This window comes from Martes martes (assembly GCF_963455335.1).
Source record: "Martes martes genome assembly, chromosome: 15".
NCBI lineage: Eukaryota > Metazoa > Chordata > Mammalia > Carnivora > Mustelidae > Martes > Martes martes.
This window is the reverse complement of record NC_137903.1, coordinates 1,009,406-1,024,660: the sequence shown is the minus strand read 5'-3', so window position 1 is coordinate 1,024,660 and position 15,255 is coordinate 1,009,406. Positions and strand designations below refer to the sequence as shown.

Here is a 15,255-nt window from a genome sequence, read left to right as displayed (position 1 = left end):
CTGTGAGCAACGCCCCAGAGGTGGTCCCGATGGGGAAATCAGTCACTACCGACAAGCAGAAAACTGTTCATTACAAAGAGTAGTTTTCTTGGTTTAGCCAAGCTCTAAGGGGGTTGCTGGGGGCTCTGAGAGGAGAAGGGGCTTGGTTCCCAAAATAGGGGCAGGAGCCGGCTGGGGGGTGGAGCTCTTCCCTCCAGCTCTGTGCCTGCCACCGTGCAGACCCAGGCCCAACCCCGAGGCTAACCAGGTTAGTCCATCAAGCAGAACCGTACCCGTCCTCTCTCCACCGGCCACCGGGAGGACTCGGCCTAGCTAACGAGAGGAACTGGGAAGGATTACAGGATTTGCGACGGGGGAGGGGGCCTCCGACCGGACAGGGGTCAGGCCCGAGGGAGGGGGAAAGCCCTGTGGCCGGATGGCTAAGGGGACAGGTCAGGATTCTCCCACAGACCCACCTGCAAGGCTGCCGGAGGGGCTCTGTGGGGGGGAAGGGGGAGGGCGCTCCCGAGGGCACCGGGGCAGGACGCCTGTGGGAGGGAAGGTGTACTCGGGCGCTGCGTGCGGGCAGCCAGGACGGAGGGGGCCAGCTGAGAAACTGGGGTACTTAGGAAGCGTCCGCCAACAGCCCAGGAGCGAGGTGACGCGGGCCTGACTTGGAGCATGCGACGGACTGGATGAGCCTCGAATGGGCCCAGCCCGGGGGACCTGCGGCGGCGGGTCAAGGACTCCAGCTTTCCAGCCTTGGGACAGGCGGGTGACCACGTTCCCCTGCCCCCCTGCAGCGCTGGGAAAGGAGGTGCTGGTGTTGCAGGCGTGCGGTGGAGAGGAGAAAGCAGCGGGGCTGCACTCCGCAGGCTGAGGGACAGGGAGAGCGCCGGCCTCTCAGCTCGTCACCCACGGCTCCACGTGGGGCCCCCTCTCCCCGTTCCCTCCAAGGCAGGGCCCCGCTGGAGAAGTCAGACGCTTAACCTTACGGGGCCCAAGGGGAGCGACCTCCAAGGTCGGCGCTGAGACCCTGGCCACCATCCGAGGGACAGCCGTCAGGTTGGCGCGGGGTAGGCGGGAACCGAAGCCGGGTGCCATGGAGAGGAAAGCAGCAGCCCCATTTGGGGGGCCCGGCACCCGTGGGCCGCACAGGCTTGCCATGCTTGCCTCGGGAAGGTGGCCTCGGGCCGTCACAGAGGCAGCCCGTGGCGGGGGGCAGGGGGCAGAACCCTTGGCATGAGGGCTTTCCGGCCACAGGATGCCCCCCTCGTTCCCCCACAAGTGCAAGGCCGTGGGCCCCCAGGCTGGCGTCACCGCTGTGTTTCGGAAGTGAGAGTGGGGTGCTGGGGAGGAGCGGGGGAAGCAGCGCCGGGGTGCTCGAGCCGCGTGGACCCAGCTCCTCTGCTCGTGGCTCCCGACTGACGCCCCCTAAATAAAATAAAAGCCAGCTTCTGTCACTAGAAGACCATGAAATGAAATCAATAAAGGACCCTGTCGGTGCATAATCACCTAACAGAAGAACAAAAATGATTCTCTCAATCAGGAATCTTTATGTAAAAATGTCTTGTTTAGGGGCGCCGGGGCGGCTCAGTCGGTGAAGCGTCCACCTTCAGCTCAGGTTGTAATCCCATCGTCCGGGGATCGAGCCCCATGGGTCTCCCTCTGTCTCTGCCTGCCACTCCCCCTGCCTGCGCTCTCTCCCTCCCTCTTTCTCGGTGTCAAATAAATAAATAAAATCTTTAAAAAAATGGTCTGCTTTCTTAGTGAGGGGTGACTTTCAGGCGTAATTGTGTTCTTGGCTCCTGGGGCCACTTCTCTGTCATCGGGGTGGGCACTGGCCTCTTCAAGCCTCGTCTTCCAGAACCCGCAGGAGGCTGTATGGGCCGGCGTCCACCCAGAACTCGGGCTGTGCCTTCCCGGCTCATGCTGCGTCTGCCCGACAATCCCGGTCCTCCCCTCTTCACCGCCTCACCCTCAGCAGCACCCAGCTTGCAGACCAGGCCTCCTACCCTAGGAGGAGGGCCTCACGTTTGTGCAGAACCGCACAGCTTGCAAACGCTTCTCACGCACGCTAACGTATGTGAGTTCTCTCGGTGGTGGCGGGAAGGACGAGCCCGTGGGGCGGGCCCCGAATTTCAAGGGCTGTTGGTGTCTCTGCGAGGGAAGCACGGCTTTGGGGAGTAGGTGAGCCAGCGGCCCTGGAGAGCAGGGCGGCTTCGTGGGGGACTCTGCAGGCTGAACGGCTTCGGGGGGACAAGGCCCAGGGTATTCCAGGGGAGCGGTGTCTGAGGCGAGGAGGAGGAAGAACCCTCTGGCCATCTGAGGTCAAGGGTCACCCTGCCCGCAAGGAGGCCTCAGAGAGCGGTGACAGGAGCCGGGGGCCAAGCTGCAGTGCTGGGAAGAAGCGCCGGGATTGCTGGCTGCCCGCACTGACCCGGGAAAAGGCCGCCCAGCTGGGCGGTTAGGAGGCTTGCAGGAGCCGGAGTTTTCCAGCAGGCGAGGGAAGCCCACATGGGAAGGAGGGAGGCCTCGGACACGAAGTCTGTGCTGAGGTAGGAGGGCTGGGGGGGGATAAACCCTCCATCGGAGAGGGCAGCGGGGGGACACTGAGGCGACTCTGAGAAGCGGTGAGGGTATTTCCGATGGGATCGTCCGCTGGGAATTCCTGGGAGCTCCGCGCTGCGGGGATGGGAGAGGATCCGGGTCAGGTGGAGGAAGGACCCCCGGGGAGTCCCGAGTCCTTCCAGCGGTGGAGGAGGGCTCCGAGCCTTCCGTGGGCCCCGAACACGTGCTCGCTGAGGGCGCGCTGGGAGGCCGAGTCCTCGCTGAATCCGGAACGACGGGACAAGGAGCGCCGGCCCCACTGGGCGGTGAAGATGCCGCGGAGCCGCTCCGCCCTTCTCGCCGCAGCCCCGCAGCCCGCGTTCTCGCCCAAGGCCCGAGCGGGTCGGAGCTGGGAGCCCCACGGTGTGCAGCGCCGAGCCACGGACGAGCGCGGGGACCGCACGCTTGCTTCGAACCGGACCAAACACGGCACCTTCCAGGAGCCCGTTCTCTCCGCGTCCGGCCGTGCCCACGCCCCGCTGGGCCTCTGCGCCCAGGACAAGGCGAGCCCGGGGCTCCCCGCCCACGCCCCCTTCTCTCCCCGACGGCCTTCGCCGTCGCGGCTCGCAGCAGCGGACAAGCGCAGACAAGCAGGCCGGCGGGTCCCAGCTCAGGGCGACGGCGCTCGCTGCTCTGGGCCAGGCCGCTCCCGCCGCGGGCTTCCCGGGAGCGGGCGGACCCCCGCGCCTCCAGGGTCCCGGCCCGACTCCGGGTAGCACGAGGTCGTCTGGGCCGGGCTGAGTCCCACGCCCTTCAGCGCACCCCACCGACGCCAGCGCGCCAGGGCCAGCTCCGTCCCACCCCGGCCGGCGCCCGCCACCCGCCGGCGCGGGGATGCGCCCGCGGGAACCGCGGCGGCCGCCCCCACGTCCGCAAACCCGCGAGCCCCGCCCCGCCCCGCCTGACGTCACAGGCACGCCCCCCCCGGAACCGCCCCCTCCCGCCCCTCCGGGAGGACCCACGTTCACCGCGGGGCACCGACGAGGTCGCTTTTAGTCCGTGCGCCTCGGTGCGCACAGGAGGAGGGCGACCTGCAGACCTGCTCAGCGTGATCTCGGCTGTCCTTTCTCTCCGGGTTTCCAGGGCTGCGTGGCGCAATCGTGAGGCTCAGCTCGGGGCACTTCAGGGCTTCACCCCTAGAAGGAGAATGGTCGTGTCCGGGTGACGTCAGGCTCCGGGCGGGGCGGGCCGTTCCGAGGGAGCTCCGCGGGGCACCGTCCTGCGGGCGGAGCCACGCCCTCCGTCGGCGTGCGGCGGTGGGGGCGTGTCCCCGGCGGCCTCTCTGCGGCTGCGCGGGCGCTGGCCCGGGGTCCTGCGCGGGCGGGGTGCTGGACGGCGGCGGGAAGGCGGCCGCATGTCTCCGCAGCGAGGCGTCCCGTGCCTGGTGCTGCTGGTCAGCGGGAAGAGGAAGTCCGGGAAGGATTTCGTGGCCGAGGCGCTGCGGAGCAGGTGTCCGCGGGGCGGGGCGGAGGGGTGCCAGGTGGCGCGAGGGCTGGGCTCGGGGAGGCGTCCGCGGCGTCCGGGAGCAGGTGACAGCTTCAGCGGCGGCTGCCGGGAGTGCGTCCCCTCTGCTCTAGCTTCCGGCCTTTGTTGTCTCAGCGAGGTGCTGTGATCGGAGCAGTAATGCCGGGCCGGGCGGGGGGGGGGTTGCTGGACGAGGTCGTGGGGGGCCCGGGCAGAGGTCGCCCTGGGCTCACACCAGGGACCCAACCCCCTTTCCCTTAGCTGCATTTCTCCTTGCCCGCCCCCCCCGCCCCCGCACACGCGAGTCAGGTAGGCGTCAGAAGCAGGGCCTGTGCAGGTGCACCCCTGGGGTTTGCAGCCTGACTTTCCACCTCCTTGTTGGGGGTCTTGCAGAGTCTTAGCCGCTGGCATCCCGGTCTCCTCATGTGCGAACGGAGGTCATCATAGGCTGCTCATAAGGCTTCCAGGAGTAATGCCTGCGAAGAGCTTAGAACAGTCCTCGGCGCCTGGGACAGATTGGAGCGGGATGGTGGCTGTTACTCCCTGCCGTGTTGCTTTGGGGCCATCAGTTCCCACCCTCAGGCTCCTCACCTGAATGGTGGAGATCAGAGCGCTGGTCTCCCTGGTCAGCGTGGAAGAGTCTGTGAGTCGCTCAAGGACGGGGCAGGAGTGGTGTGTTCCCGGGGTCCAGATCCAGCGCCCCACAAATGGCCGATGGAGTAACTGAACAGGGCAGTGAATGAGTGATTCATGCTGTGGTGACCACGGCGGTGGAGACCAAGAGACCCTGGCTGTGCGAGAACTAGGCCAGGGGCCCGGCAGTGACCTCATCCAGCGAACATAGCCGGTGGAATTCTGGTTGTGTTTGTTCTGCTTGTTAGTTTCAGGATTGTTGACATGCCTCTGTTTCCTAATAATCCTGCAGGACACAACAGAAAGTGCTGTCCCCAACATATAGGTGAAGAGTTATGGTCAGGGAGGAGGAGATGTGACAGTCACAGAGATACACAGCAGAATTGCGACTTCGGAGGGCTGCCTGGCCGGCTCAGTCGGTAGCGCATGTGACTCAGACTCTTGCTCTCAGGGTCATGAGTCTAAGCCCGGTAGAGCCTACTGAAAAAAAACAGAAAGAAGGAAAAAGGAAAGGGGACCTCAATGCCCTGGACTTGTTGGGGTCCTGGAAACTAGGTTAACTGGGTTTGGTTCTGCCCATCCTGCAGACTCGGCGAGGATGTCTGTGCCATCCTCCGACTCTCGGGTCCACTCAAGGAACAGTACGCTCAGGTAGGTGGGGGCTCTGTGGCGTCGGGTGGGTCGGGAAGGAGCCTGCTTATGTGCTGGCTGTCATCCTGAGCACGGTCCCCACAACCGCTGGCGGCAGGGGGTGGACGGGTCTTGCTTTTCTGTGGCATGACCGCTGGGGACACTTGCTCCTTAAGCTTCTGGCCACCTCCCCAGAGTATGTTCAGGAAAGCCTGTTCAGGAGAGGCCGGAGAAGCGAGCTGCCGGATCTGGGGCTGCGTTATTGGGAGGGCCTGGGATTCTTCCCTGAGACATCGAATCATCTGGGGCGTCAAGATATCTCATTAAGTGAAAAGCAAGATGTAGGACCGTGCACAGAGAATGCTACGTTTGTATAAAAATGGAGAAAAGTCGTAAATATATTTGCTTATATTTTCAGCCACGTAACAGGTATTTCTGGGGCGCTTGGGGCGTGAGAAGCCAGGGCAGGGTACGTAGGAGGCTATGTCCTCGGCTGCCTCCAGGGAGGGGAGCAGTGGTGGGAGAGAGATCTTTCACTGTAAACAAATACGTATCTTTTGAATTTTGAACCATGTGGATTAAAAAAAAAAAAATGGATGGTAAAGAAACACACGGGACTTCTTAGAGCCTTGGCGTTCAGACAGGAAGCCCCGAGGGTGAGACCAGCTTCCCAGGCTGGGAGGGGCCCTCGTTGCTTACGTTTCTGCCCCTGGCTTCTGGGTGCACCTGTCCAGGGACCTGCGCTCCCGGCCCCTTGTTCGGTTGGCCTGAGCCCGGCCTTCTGGGGCGACACAAAATGAATTTGTCTTCCTCCTTCCGTGCATCCGTCCCCGGATTCTGTTCCATTTGATCTTCTCCCTCCAGCTGAACAGACCCGTTTGTGGGAGGCAGGCTTGGGGGACTTCCTGAGGAGAACGGGTGCAGGGGCTTTACTTTTTAATTTTTATTTCTTTTAAGATTTTATTTATTTATTTGACAGAGAAATCACAAGTAGGCAGAGAGGCAGGCAGAGATGGGGGGAAGCAGGCTCCCCGCAGAGCAGAGAGCCCCATGCAGGGCTCGATCCCAGGACCCTGCGATCATGACCCGAGCTGAAGGCAGAGGCTTTAACCCACTGAGCCACCCAGGCGCCCCAGGAGTTTGCATTTTTAAAACCTCAATAGGTAACTGACTGGTCAGCCACCCCTACATCTCCCACTCCCATTAAAAAAAAAAATCCGAGGTGTCTGTCTGGCGTAGTGGGTGGAGCCTGTGACTCTTGATCTCAGGGTTGGGAGTTGAAGCCCCACGTTGGGTGTGGAGCCTACTTTCCACAACCATCCGGAACGAGTGTTAATGTGTTGTTTTGTTAAGTCACAGTGGGGACTGTAATTGAAACGAAGAACATAGTGCTCCTGGTGGCCGCTTCTCCCCCTGCTCTAGAGAGTACGTGGGGACCTAGTTTCCCGGCGTGGGGTATCGGCCGGCCTCACCGTGGAGCGGGGCGCAGAGAGGTCGCGGCCCTTCGGTCTGCAGATGAAGAAACAGTCTGGGAAGGTCCAGCTGCAGCGAGTTAGAGGAGCCGGAGGCTGCCCCGAATGGCCAGTTTCAGACCCCTTCCCGCCCTGGCGCCCCTGGGAGGACCCCTCCTGTCCTCTGTGTCCCCAGGAAAGGGAAGGCGGGCAAGGATGGCCTGAGCGGATGGTCCGAGCCGCCCCTCTTGCCCCCAGGAGTCCCTGGAGCCAGATGGAGGAGCCCGGACCTTCGGCGTGGGGGAGAGGAGGGAGCCAGAGGGAGCCGATGCCTGGGGTGGGGGTGGGGAGGGAGCTGGGGGGGGCCGGGCGTGTGCTGTTTGCAGGTTTCTTGCTTTGTTGGAGGCCAAGCCGGTGCCCAGGGGTTGCAGGCTCATTTCAGGACTAGTTTAAGCCCGAGATACTTGGGGAGGTAAAGCTGTTGCAAGAGAGAAAAGCCACATCACACGCTTTCAAGATAAACCGGAACAACTTCCAGATCGCGCCGGGCTTGTCTCCCATCGGTGGCTCTTCGGGATTTCTGTTTTCAGCTCCCTGTCCCTGCACTCCTGGGTCTTGGTGGCAGCCTCCTGGTCCTTGCACTGCCTCCGCGGGGTGGGAAGTGGGGGGCGGGGATGGCCCTTCCCCTGTTTCAGGAGAGACCCAGGAGGCGGAGGCCGGCGGTGTGGACATTGTGCGCTTTGGGCAGGAGCATGGCCTGGACTTCCAGAGACTCCTGGACGCCAGCGCCTACAAGGAGGCCTACCGGAGGGACATGATCCGCTGGGGGGAGGAGAAGCGCCAGGCAGACCCCGGCTTCTTCTGCAGGAAGGTCGTGGAGGGCGTCTCTCAGCCCATCTGGGTGAGTGGCTCGGGGCGGCCTTTGGCCACTCGCCTTCTCTGTCCGTGTCTTCAGTGCCTTCCCCTCCTGCTGAGTCTCACCGACAGTGTTAGCTCCGGCCCTGGCCCCAGCTTCCATCCTCGTCCCCTACGGTCCCTTCCCCACCCAGCAGCCAGAACGGCCGTTTGGGAACAGTCCAAGACCGGTCATTGCTCTGCTGAGAACCTTTGTCCATTGTTCTGTTGAACCACACTGACGTCCGTAACGGACTTGCAGGCCCTGAGCCGTCCCGTCCTGCTGCCCTATCAGCCGCCCGGCTCCTTACGCTGCGGCCGCGTCGCGTTCTCTCCGGCCCACGAGTCAGCCTCCTTCTGGAGTCAGGGCCTTCGTGGGTGTTCTGCCTGCTAGAGACGCCCTTTCTTTCCCTCTTCACCGGGTTCACCCCAGCCTGGCTTGCACGCCACCTCCACCGGGAAGCCTTCCCTGATACCCGGGCCTCGACTGATGCTTGCCATCCGGTGTTCCCACAGCACCAAACCCCTTTCTGACCTCCTCGTTCTGGCAGCCCGTATGCTGTGTACCGGCCTGGCTCCTGGCGATGTGGGGGGTTCGTCACTGCAAACATACGACAAAGTCCCTGCTCTCGGGGAATTTCTGTTATCACACAGGCTGGAGGGAGTTAGGAAGACAGAACACGTCAGGTGGGGGTCGATACTCAGCAGCAAGATGAAGCAGGCCGGGGCCGTGAGGAGGCTTCCCTGGACCCCATGGCACTTGAGCAGGGCCCGTAGGAGGTGAGGCCCTGAGCCAAGTAGGAATTCCCCAGTGGGGGGCAAGTGGCAGGAGGTGAGCTGAGTCATGCCTGTGCTTTGGAAGAGTGGGGTCTGGGTCCCGGGAGGCACCTGAACAGGGGAGAGGCATGGGGGTCAGGCGAGGAAGTGGAGGCCAGGGTACGGGTCTTTCTGGATGGGTAGAGGGGCCAGGGCCCAGATGCGGGGACGAGGCAGGCTCTGCACGGGCTGCAGACCGTGGGTGTGAGGCGGGAGGCCCTGCCAGGGTTTGGCTTCCAGCAGCCGGACAGACAAGAGTTTTCTGAGCTGCGGAAGGTGTGGGGACAGGATTAGGAGCTCGGTGTCGCCGAGGGGCACCCATGGCACGGCTGGGCTGGAAGCTGCCGGGTTGACGTCTGGGCTCTGAGGCCGCGAGCACCGGGTCTGCGCATTCCCCGCGCCGACCGAGTGCCTGCACACCAGTGTCGCTGTGACATGCACGTGGCTCCTGGGGAGCGAATGTGTCAGCATCAGCAGCAGCCACTGTCTTTCCGTTTGCTGCTTGGCTGGCTCGCGGAGCGCACGCTGCTGCTGGGAGCATCCCCAAGGCCTTCCGTTGTGGAGCGGACTCTGGGGAGGGCAGCTGCCGGCCACGAGCAGCCTAACAGATAGTGATGGTTTCAGGGCCCTGCTGCTTGGCGGGACATCCCCAGCGTGGCCCGGGGGGGGCGGGAAGGGAGCCAGGGTGGAAGGAAGCATCCCGCACGAGGAACACTGGGACAGAGATGTCTGCCGGCAAGGGAGCCTGGCCTGCACTTGGCCGGGCGGCAGGGGCCTCGTGTGTCCCCGAGAGCACGTGGGTGGCGTGTCTGGGGACAGACCAGAGGGGTCCGGTGGGGGGGGGGGGTTGCAGGAACACGGTGGGTTCCAGGTCGTGCAGGGCTCTATTAAGCTGCCTGTAGACTTCAGCTTTTCTTAGAGCCGTGGGAGGCCTCTGAGGGGTTTAGGCAGTGATCTGTCTTCGGTGTTGGGAGCATCTCCGTTTCTGGCCTCAGTCTGTTCATCTGCAGAACACAAGTGTTGGACCCGCTGATCTGACCCCCAAGCCTGAGCCTCTGCTTCAGCTTAGCAGCGGCCCCAGGGTGTGGCGGGTCCATGGCGACCGGGAGGGCAGCCTGCAAGTGGGGGACAGCGGGTGACCGCAGGGTCACAGGTGACACCTGTCGGGCTTCGCTAGCCCCTCCTAGCCCTCTGTGCTGGCTTGTGTCGGCGGGGGGCTGGGTCTTCCCGCCACCGCCGGGGCCCTGTCCCTCTGCCCTCTGTCCTGCTGGTCACCCGCCTGTGCTCTTTCCTGCAGCTGGTGAGTGACACGCGGAGGCTGTCAGACATCCAGTGGTTCCAGGAGGCCTATGGGGCTTTGACACAGACGGTGCGCGTGGTGGCCTCAGAGCAGAGCCGACAGCAGCGCGGCTGGGAGTTCACCCCAGGTGAGCCGCGTGCGGCCTTCGTCCCCAGCCCCCATGCTCTTGGTCTGTGCTCCTCCTGGCAGGCTGTGGGGGACGGAGCCAGGGACGGTGAGAGGGGATCTGGGGCCTGGGGCTTAAGACTGCCCCCAGTTAGAGACTGGAGTGGGGTGGGGGAGGGTGTCCTTGGGGCTGACGGTTTGCCCATGGCCTTGGCCTGGTGCCCTTACCTGGGCTGGCCCCTCTGGGCCAGTGAGACCCCCTGCTGGGTCCTTTACCTCTGCTTCCCGGGTGTTTGATGAGCGACATGTCTGTGTGGGGCAGGCGAGCCTGGGTCCTGCCCTGCGGCTTCTCTGTGCCCGAGGTCCCAGGACCCAGCAGGCGCTGCTCTGTGAGGCTGCCGTCCCCTGGGTGTCTGCTGCAGGCAGGCCTGTGCTGGCGTTTCGCGCGCACGATCTCACTCTGGCCACCGGTCCAGTTGGGTTCTGTGGTTTCAGAAGGCCCATCCGTGCTCCGTGGACAGTGGCCACAAAGGGCAAAGTCAGTGGACACTCCGGGGGCGCTCGGCCGGCTGGGGGTGGGTGTAGGAGGCCCTGCGGCGGCACAAGGGAGGCCAGGAGGGGCAGTGCCATCTGGGGCCAGGAGGCCCCCATGCCCGGGGGCCGCCCGCATGGACGGGGCCTGACCTCACCACGCCCCCTGCACAGGGGTTGACGATGCCGAGTCAGAGTGTGGCCTGGACAACTTTGGGGCCTTCGACTGGGTCCTTGAGAACCACGGGGACGAGCGGCGCCTGGAGGAGCAGCTGGAGAACCTGGTGGCGTTTGTCCAGTCCCGGCGTGGGTGCCAGGTCCCGGGAGCGGCGGCCGCTGCGCCTCTCCCGGACGTGTGGTCTCCGACGCCAGCTGAGGGCCCGGCTGATGCCAGATAAGCCAGGACACCCCGGGGACCTCGCCTCCTCAGGCACAGGACCACCCCTCCTCTTTAGGAGGAGACCGAAGGGCAAAGAGGGGCCCCCGGTGCCAACCCGGCTGCCCTGTCTGGACGCCCTCAGCCCAGGGCTCCCCAGCCTAATAAACCATCCTGGAGCGCACTCGGCCGCGCATAGCTCTCACTCCCCGGCGCCGGCACAGCCGCGCAGGGGCCGGACGGCCGGGGGCGCTGTGGGCCCCGCTCTGGCTCCCATCTGGGCGGCCGTGTCCTGCAGAGCCCGGCCTGGGCCATGTGGGAGGTGGGCCTGCTCGCGAGGGAGGCAGGTTTGGGGTCTGAGGGTCTCGTCTTCAGGCACGGCCCCACGAGAGGCTCCAGGTGCTACACCACCAGCAAGTGCCCAGAGGGCGTGGGCACAGCGGTGTTGGAGATCCACGGACTCCCTGGAACCGTGGCGTGGCCCTGGGCTGGTCACGTCACCGGATCAAGCCTCTGTGTGCACATGGTGGGCTCTGGATGTGACCTGTTTTATTTTACTTTATTTTATTTTATATTTTATGTTATTTATTTTGTTATTTATGTTACTTATTTATTTAAAGATTTTATTTATTTATTTGACACACAGAGATCACAAGTAGGCAGAGAGAGAGGAGGAAGCAGGCTCCCCTCTGAGCGGAGAGCCCGATGCAGGGCTCGATCCCAGGACGCGGGGACCATGACCTGTGCTGAAAGCACAGGCTTAACCCACTGAGCCACCCAGGCGCCCCATGTTATTTATTTTTAAATATTTCATTTATGTGAGAGAGATAGCAAGAGAGAACAGAGGCCGGAGGAGGGGGAGAAGCAGGCTCCCTGCTGACCCGGGAGCCGGACGTGGGGCTTGACCTGGGACCCGGGATCGCAGCCCCAGCCGAAGGCAGTCGCTTCACCAACTGGGCCCCCCAGGCGCCCCTATTTTGCTATTTTTAAAAGATACTTTTAAAATTTTACTTTAAAGAGAGATGGGGGAGGGGCAGAAGGAGAGGGAGAAGCTCAGCAGACTCCCTACTGAGCCAGGAGCTCGACATGGGGCTCGACCCCAGGACCCCAGGATCATGACCTGAGCCAAAGGCAGACGTGTGACCCGTGGAGACCCCCAGGCGCCCCTCAAGCGCTTTAAGAATTTGTGAAGAAGGAGAGGACGGCTCAGAAGGTGCCGCCTGGACTTGGAGCTCTGGGGCGTGGGCACAGCAGCCGCAGCCTGGGTGGTCGTGGAACGGCCCGTGTCGTCACAGTCGCCGTCTGCCACACAGACTGGGGTGTTGTCACCCCCACGGAGCCGGGAGCAGCCCGAGGGCCCCGGGCGGCAGAGCCTGCACGGGGTCAGCATGTGTCCCGGAAGCCGGTGTCTGTCCGCCTTCCCTGGCGCGTGTCCTTCAGGATCGGGGATGCTGGCCCCCCCTGGGAGGGCGGCCGTCCCTGCCCGCACCCGAGACTCGGGACTCAAGAGGGGTGTGAGCCTGGAGAGGGCTCGCTCCTCATCCTTCCTTCTGGCGTGGTGACGTGGGGTCCACGGGACACCGTGTCGGCGATGGGATGCGTGTGTGTGTTGTGAGATCGTCGGCACGAAGGGAGGCTCGTTAGTGCCCCCCGTCACCGCACATCGCTGGCGTGCGTGCGTGCGGGAGGCCCGTTTTATCTGCTCTTCCGGCCGTGGAGAGTTCGCCGTTTCCACATCTTGGCCTCCGTGAATGTGGGGTGTGGCTTTGTCCTCGGCGTGGGGCTTCCCTTCCCTGCGGACACGTGTCCAGCAGTGGGATCGCTGGGTGGTCGCCGGGGGATCCTTAAGTCTAACATCGAGGAGGCAGGGTAGAGCAGGGGAGAGAGGTGGGGCCGGTCGGCTTGACTTGTCCCTGTCCTTGTGCCCCTTCCCGTCCCCACCCTGGGACCACTGCTCACCTAGCCCCTGGCTCCGGGGAGGTTTGGAAGGCCAGGGGGTCCATCCCCCGCCCTTTGGTGGGTTGGCACTGATGCGTCCTTAAACAGGAGGCCCTGGTGTCTAACCAGTCCCTTCTGGATTGGAAGTTCCTCTATACTTAAAAAATGGTATTTGTCTAAATAGCAAAATCAAGAATAATCCCAACTTTTGATTCTCTGTGGCGACGGGAGCTCTCGCGGCTTTGGTTCCGAGGTGTTCCCCCTGCCGGGTTGGTCTTCGCTGACTTTGTGGTCCTGGCACCCCGTCCTGCTAGGAAATGTTCTTGTTATCACACGTCTAGTGTTCCAGTAACGACTTGTAGCAGCGACATTCCCGTACACACGTATTCTGTTCCGCTTCTCAGCGGCTCTACTGAGATGTGACTGTTCGTAGTAACCGTGCGTGGTTGACATGTGCACTTTCGTACGTTTTGACATTTGAATATACCAGCAGCGGTGGCCACAGTCATGGTGCACATGTGGCCATCACCTTCGCCCCCCACCCTGGGCCACCACTGGTCTGTTTTCTGTCTCAGTAGATAAGTTTGCATTTTCAGGAATTTTACATCAAGGAATCCTACAGTGTGAATCTCGTTTGGGTCTCTTGTCTCGCTGAGCGTGATTATTTTGAGAACTGTCACGTTATTGCTGGTTTCCGTCGTGCACGCCCTCTTGCTGCCGGGCCGCGGTGACTCTGCAGTTGATCCCGTGGCTGGTCTGTGCTCCCGTCGACGAGGATTTGGGTTGTTTGCCGTGTTTGGACGTGACCAGTAAAGCGACTGTGAACGTCCGTGTGCGGGGTTATGCGAGCACGTGCGCTTTGGTTTCTGCGGGGCACACGCCTGCCTACGAGGTGGTCGCGGTCGTCCCCGTCCTCGCTGGTGCTTGGGTCGATGGGTCTGAGTGCAGCCGTCCCGGTGCGATTTTATTTGCGGTTCCCTGATAATTGGACACAAACCCCACATTCAGCTCTGAAGGAATCCGGCTGGGAGCAAAGCGGGGCGCCCTCTGCCGGACAGAGCGCCGGCTGCAAAAGCCCTGCTCAAAGGGACCCTTCGTGGGACAAGACCGTGCGCCCCCCCCCAGTGGCCGAGGGGGAGGCCGGGGTGCCCGCCGCAGGGCCTGTTCTGCATGCTGCCCGTGGACGTCCCAGCCCTGGCGGCGCCGTAGGAAGAAGAAATAAGGGGCATCAGGTCGGGAGGGAAGATGCGAAGCCACCTCTGTTCCTAGATGGGGGTCCCTGGTGCAGAAACCCGGACGGAACAGCCAGGAAGGCTGTCGCGCCGACAGGTGAGTTCACCAAGACTGCAGGGTGCCAGGTCACTTGGTAAAAGTCAGCTGTGCTGATAGTATTAGCACAGGACCATCAAAAGTGGAAGTGAGTCATGCCATTACAGTAGGGCAAGCACGTGAAATAGAGACGAGTGTGGTAAAGACAGGCTAGAAGCTGCCGTGCTCCTGGGAGGCTGGAGACCCCCACGGACGACGCCACCGCGCCCAGAGACAGGACTCAGGGTGGAGGGTCTCACCGAGAGGTGATGGCAGTGAAAGGTACTGATGTTTTTAAAAGTTATTTTTATCGGGTGCTTGGGTGGCTCAGGCAGTTAAGGGTCTGACTCTTTATTTTGGCTCAGGTTGTGGTCTCAGGGTCGTGGGATCGAGCCCCGCGTGGGGCTCTCTGCTCAGTGAGGAGTCTGCTTGGGGTACCCCCCTTCTGCCCCCGCCACATGCGCGCTCTCTCCTGTCTCAGACAAAGCAAGAATTATTTCTATGGTGTACGTCTGACGCTCGGTGTTACGTTAGCTTCACGAGTCTGTCGTCAGGGCACGAGTGGGCCCCTGACTCTGAGGCCCCTGAGAGCCATCTTCCGGCTCTCCTGCCCCTCCCCCTCCCCACGCCACCCCTCCCCCCATAACCCTCCTGCCACATTTCCCCTCCCCCTCCCACACCCCACAACCACCAGTTTGTTCCCTGCATTTGGGGGTCTGTTTCTGCCTTTTGTTAGTTTTGTTTGTTTCTCATACTCCGCACACGGGGCAAATCCCGCGGCAGCTCTGAAATGGGCTGAGCTCAGGGGCGCGTTCCCACCACCTCGCCGTCAGTCCCCGCCTCCTGGAAGCGTAGGACGGTGTCGCCTGTTCTAGAATTTCTCATACATGGTTAACATCCAGTTTTAAAACATGTTTAGAACAACAATTTATTTCCAAGATGTAACTGTTTTACTGCTCATTTTGGTCCTCCCGTGATGCCTCAGCTTCCCCATTTGTGAATTTTGTATTTTAATTCCTCTCCAGACAGTCAATGTGCCTTCAAAGACTTTTTTCACAAAGGGCATGTGGGCGCTTTCTCTTCTGAACTGCTATGAGCGACAGCGTCGCACGGTGTTGCCCGTCTGTGTGGACACTGCCGAGGCGGGTGTGGGATCGTGACCTGGTTTCACTGTCTGCCGCGGTCAGTGTTGCTCAGTCTGAGGCTGCCTGGACTTTGGT

The 15,255-nt window shown here is 62.4% G+C and overlaps 1 protein-coding gene across 1 annotated transcript; it reads left to right on the top strand.

The window, feature by feature from the left end:
* Positions 1–3,840: 3,840 nt before the first annotated feature.
* Positions 3,841–10,973, top strand: PMVK (phosphomevalonate kinase). The gene is made up of 5 exons (XM_080824890.1): positions 3,841–4,038; positions 5,274–5,337; positions 7,516–7,668; positions 9,775–9,904; positions 10,588–10,973. Exons 1-5 carry the CDS (start codon positions 3,944–3,946, stop codon positions 10,809–10,811), a joined length of 666 nt encoding a protein of 221 aa, XP_080681016.1. The 5' UTR covers positions 3,841–3,943; the 3' UTR covers positions 10,812–10,973.
* Positions 10,974–15,255: the final 4,282 nt, after the last annotated feature.

What these genes read in the sequence shown, in the direction of transcription:
- PMVK (XM_080824890.1), top strand. Translation starts at nt 3,944, where the DNA reads ATGTCTCCGCAGCGAGGCGTCCCGTGCCTGGTGCTGCTGGTCAGCGGG. An exon ending in GCCGAGGCGCTGCGGAGCAG is followed by an intron (nt 4,039 to 5,273) that starts GTGTCCGCGGGG and finishes CCCATCCTGCAG; the next exon opens with ACTCGGCGAGGATGTCTGTG. An exon ending in GCGTCTCTCAGCCCATCTGG is followed by an intron (nt 7,669 to 9,774) that starts GTGAGTGGCTCG and finishes TCTTTCCTGCAG; the next exon opens with CTGGTGAGTGACACGCGGAG.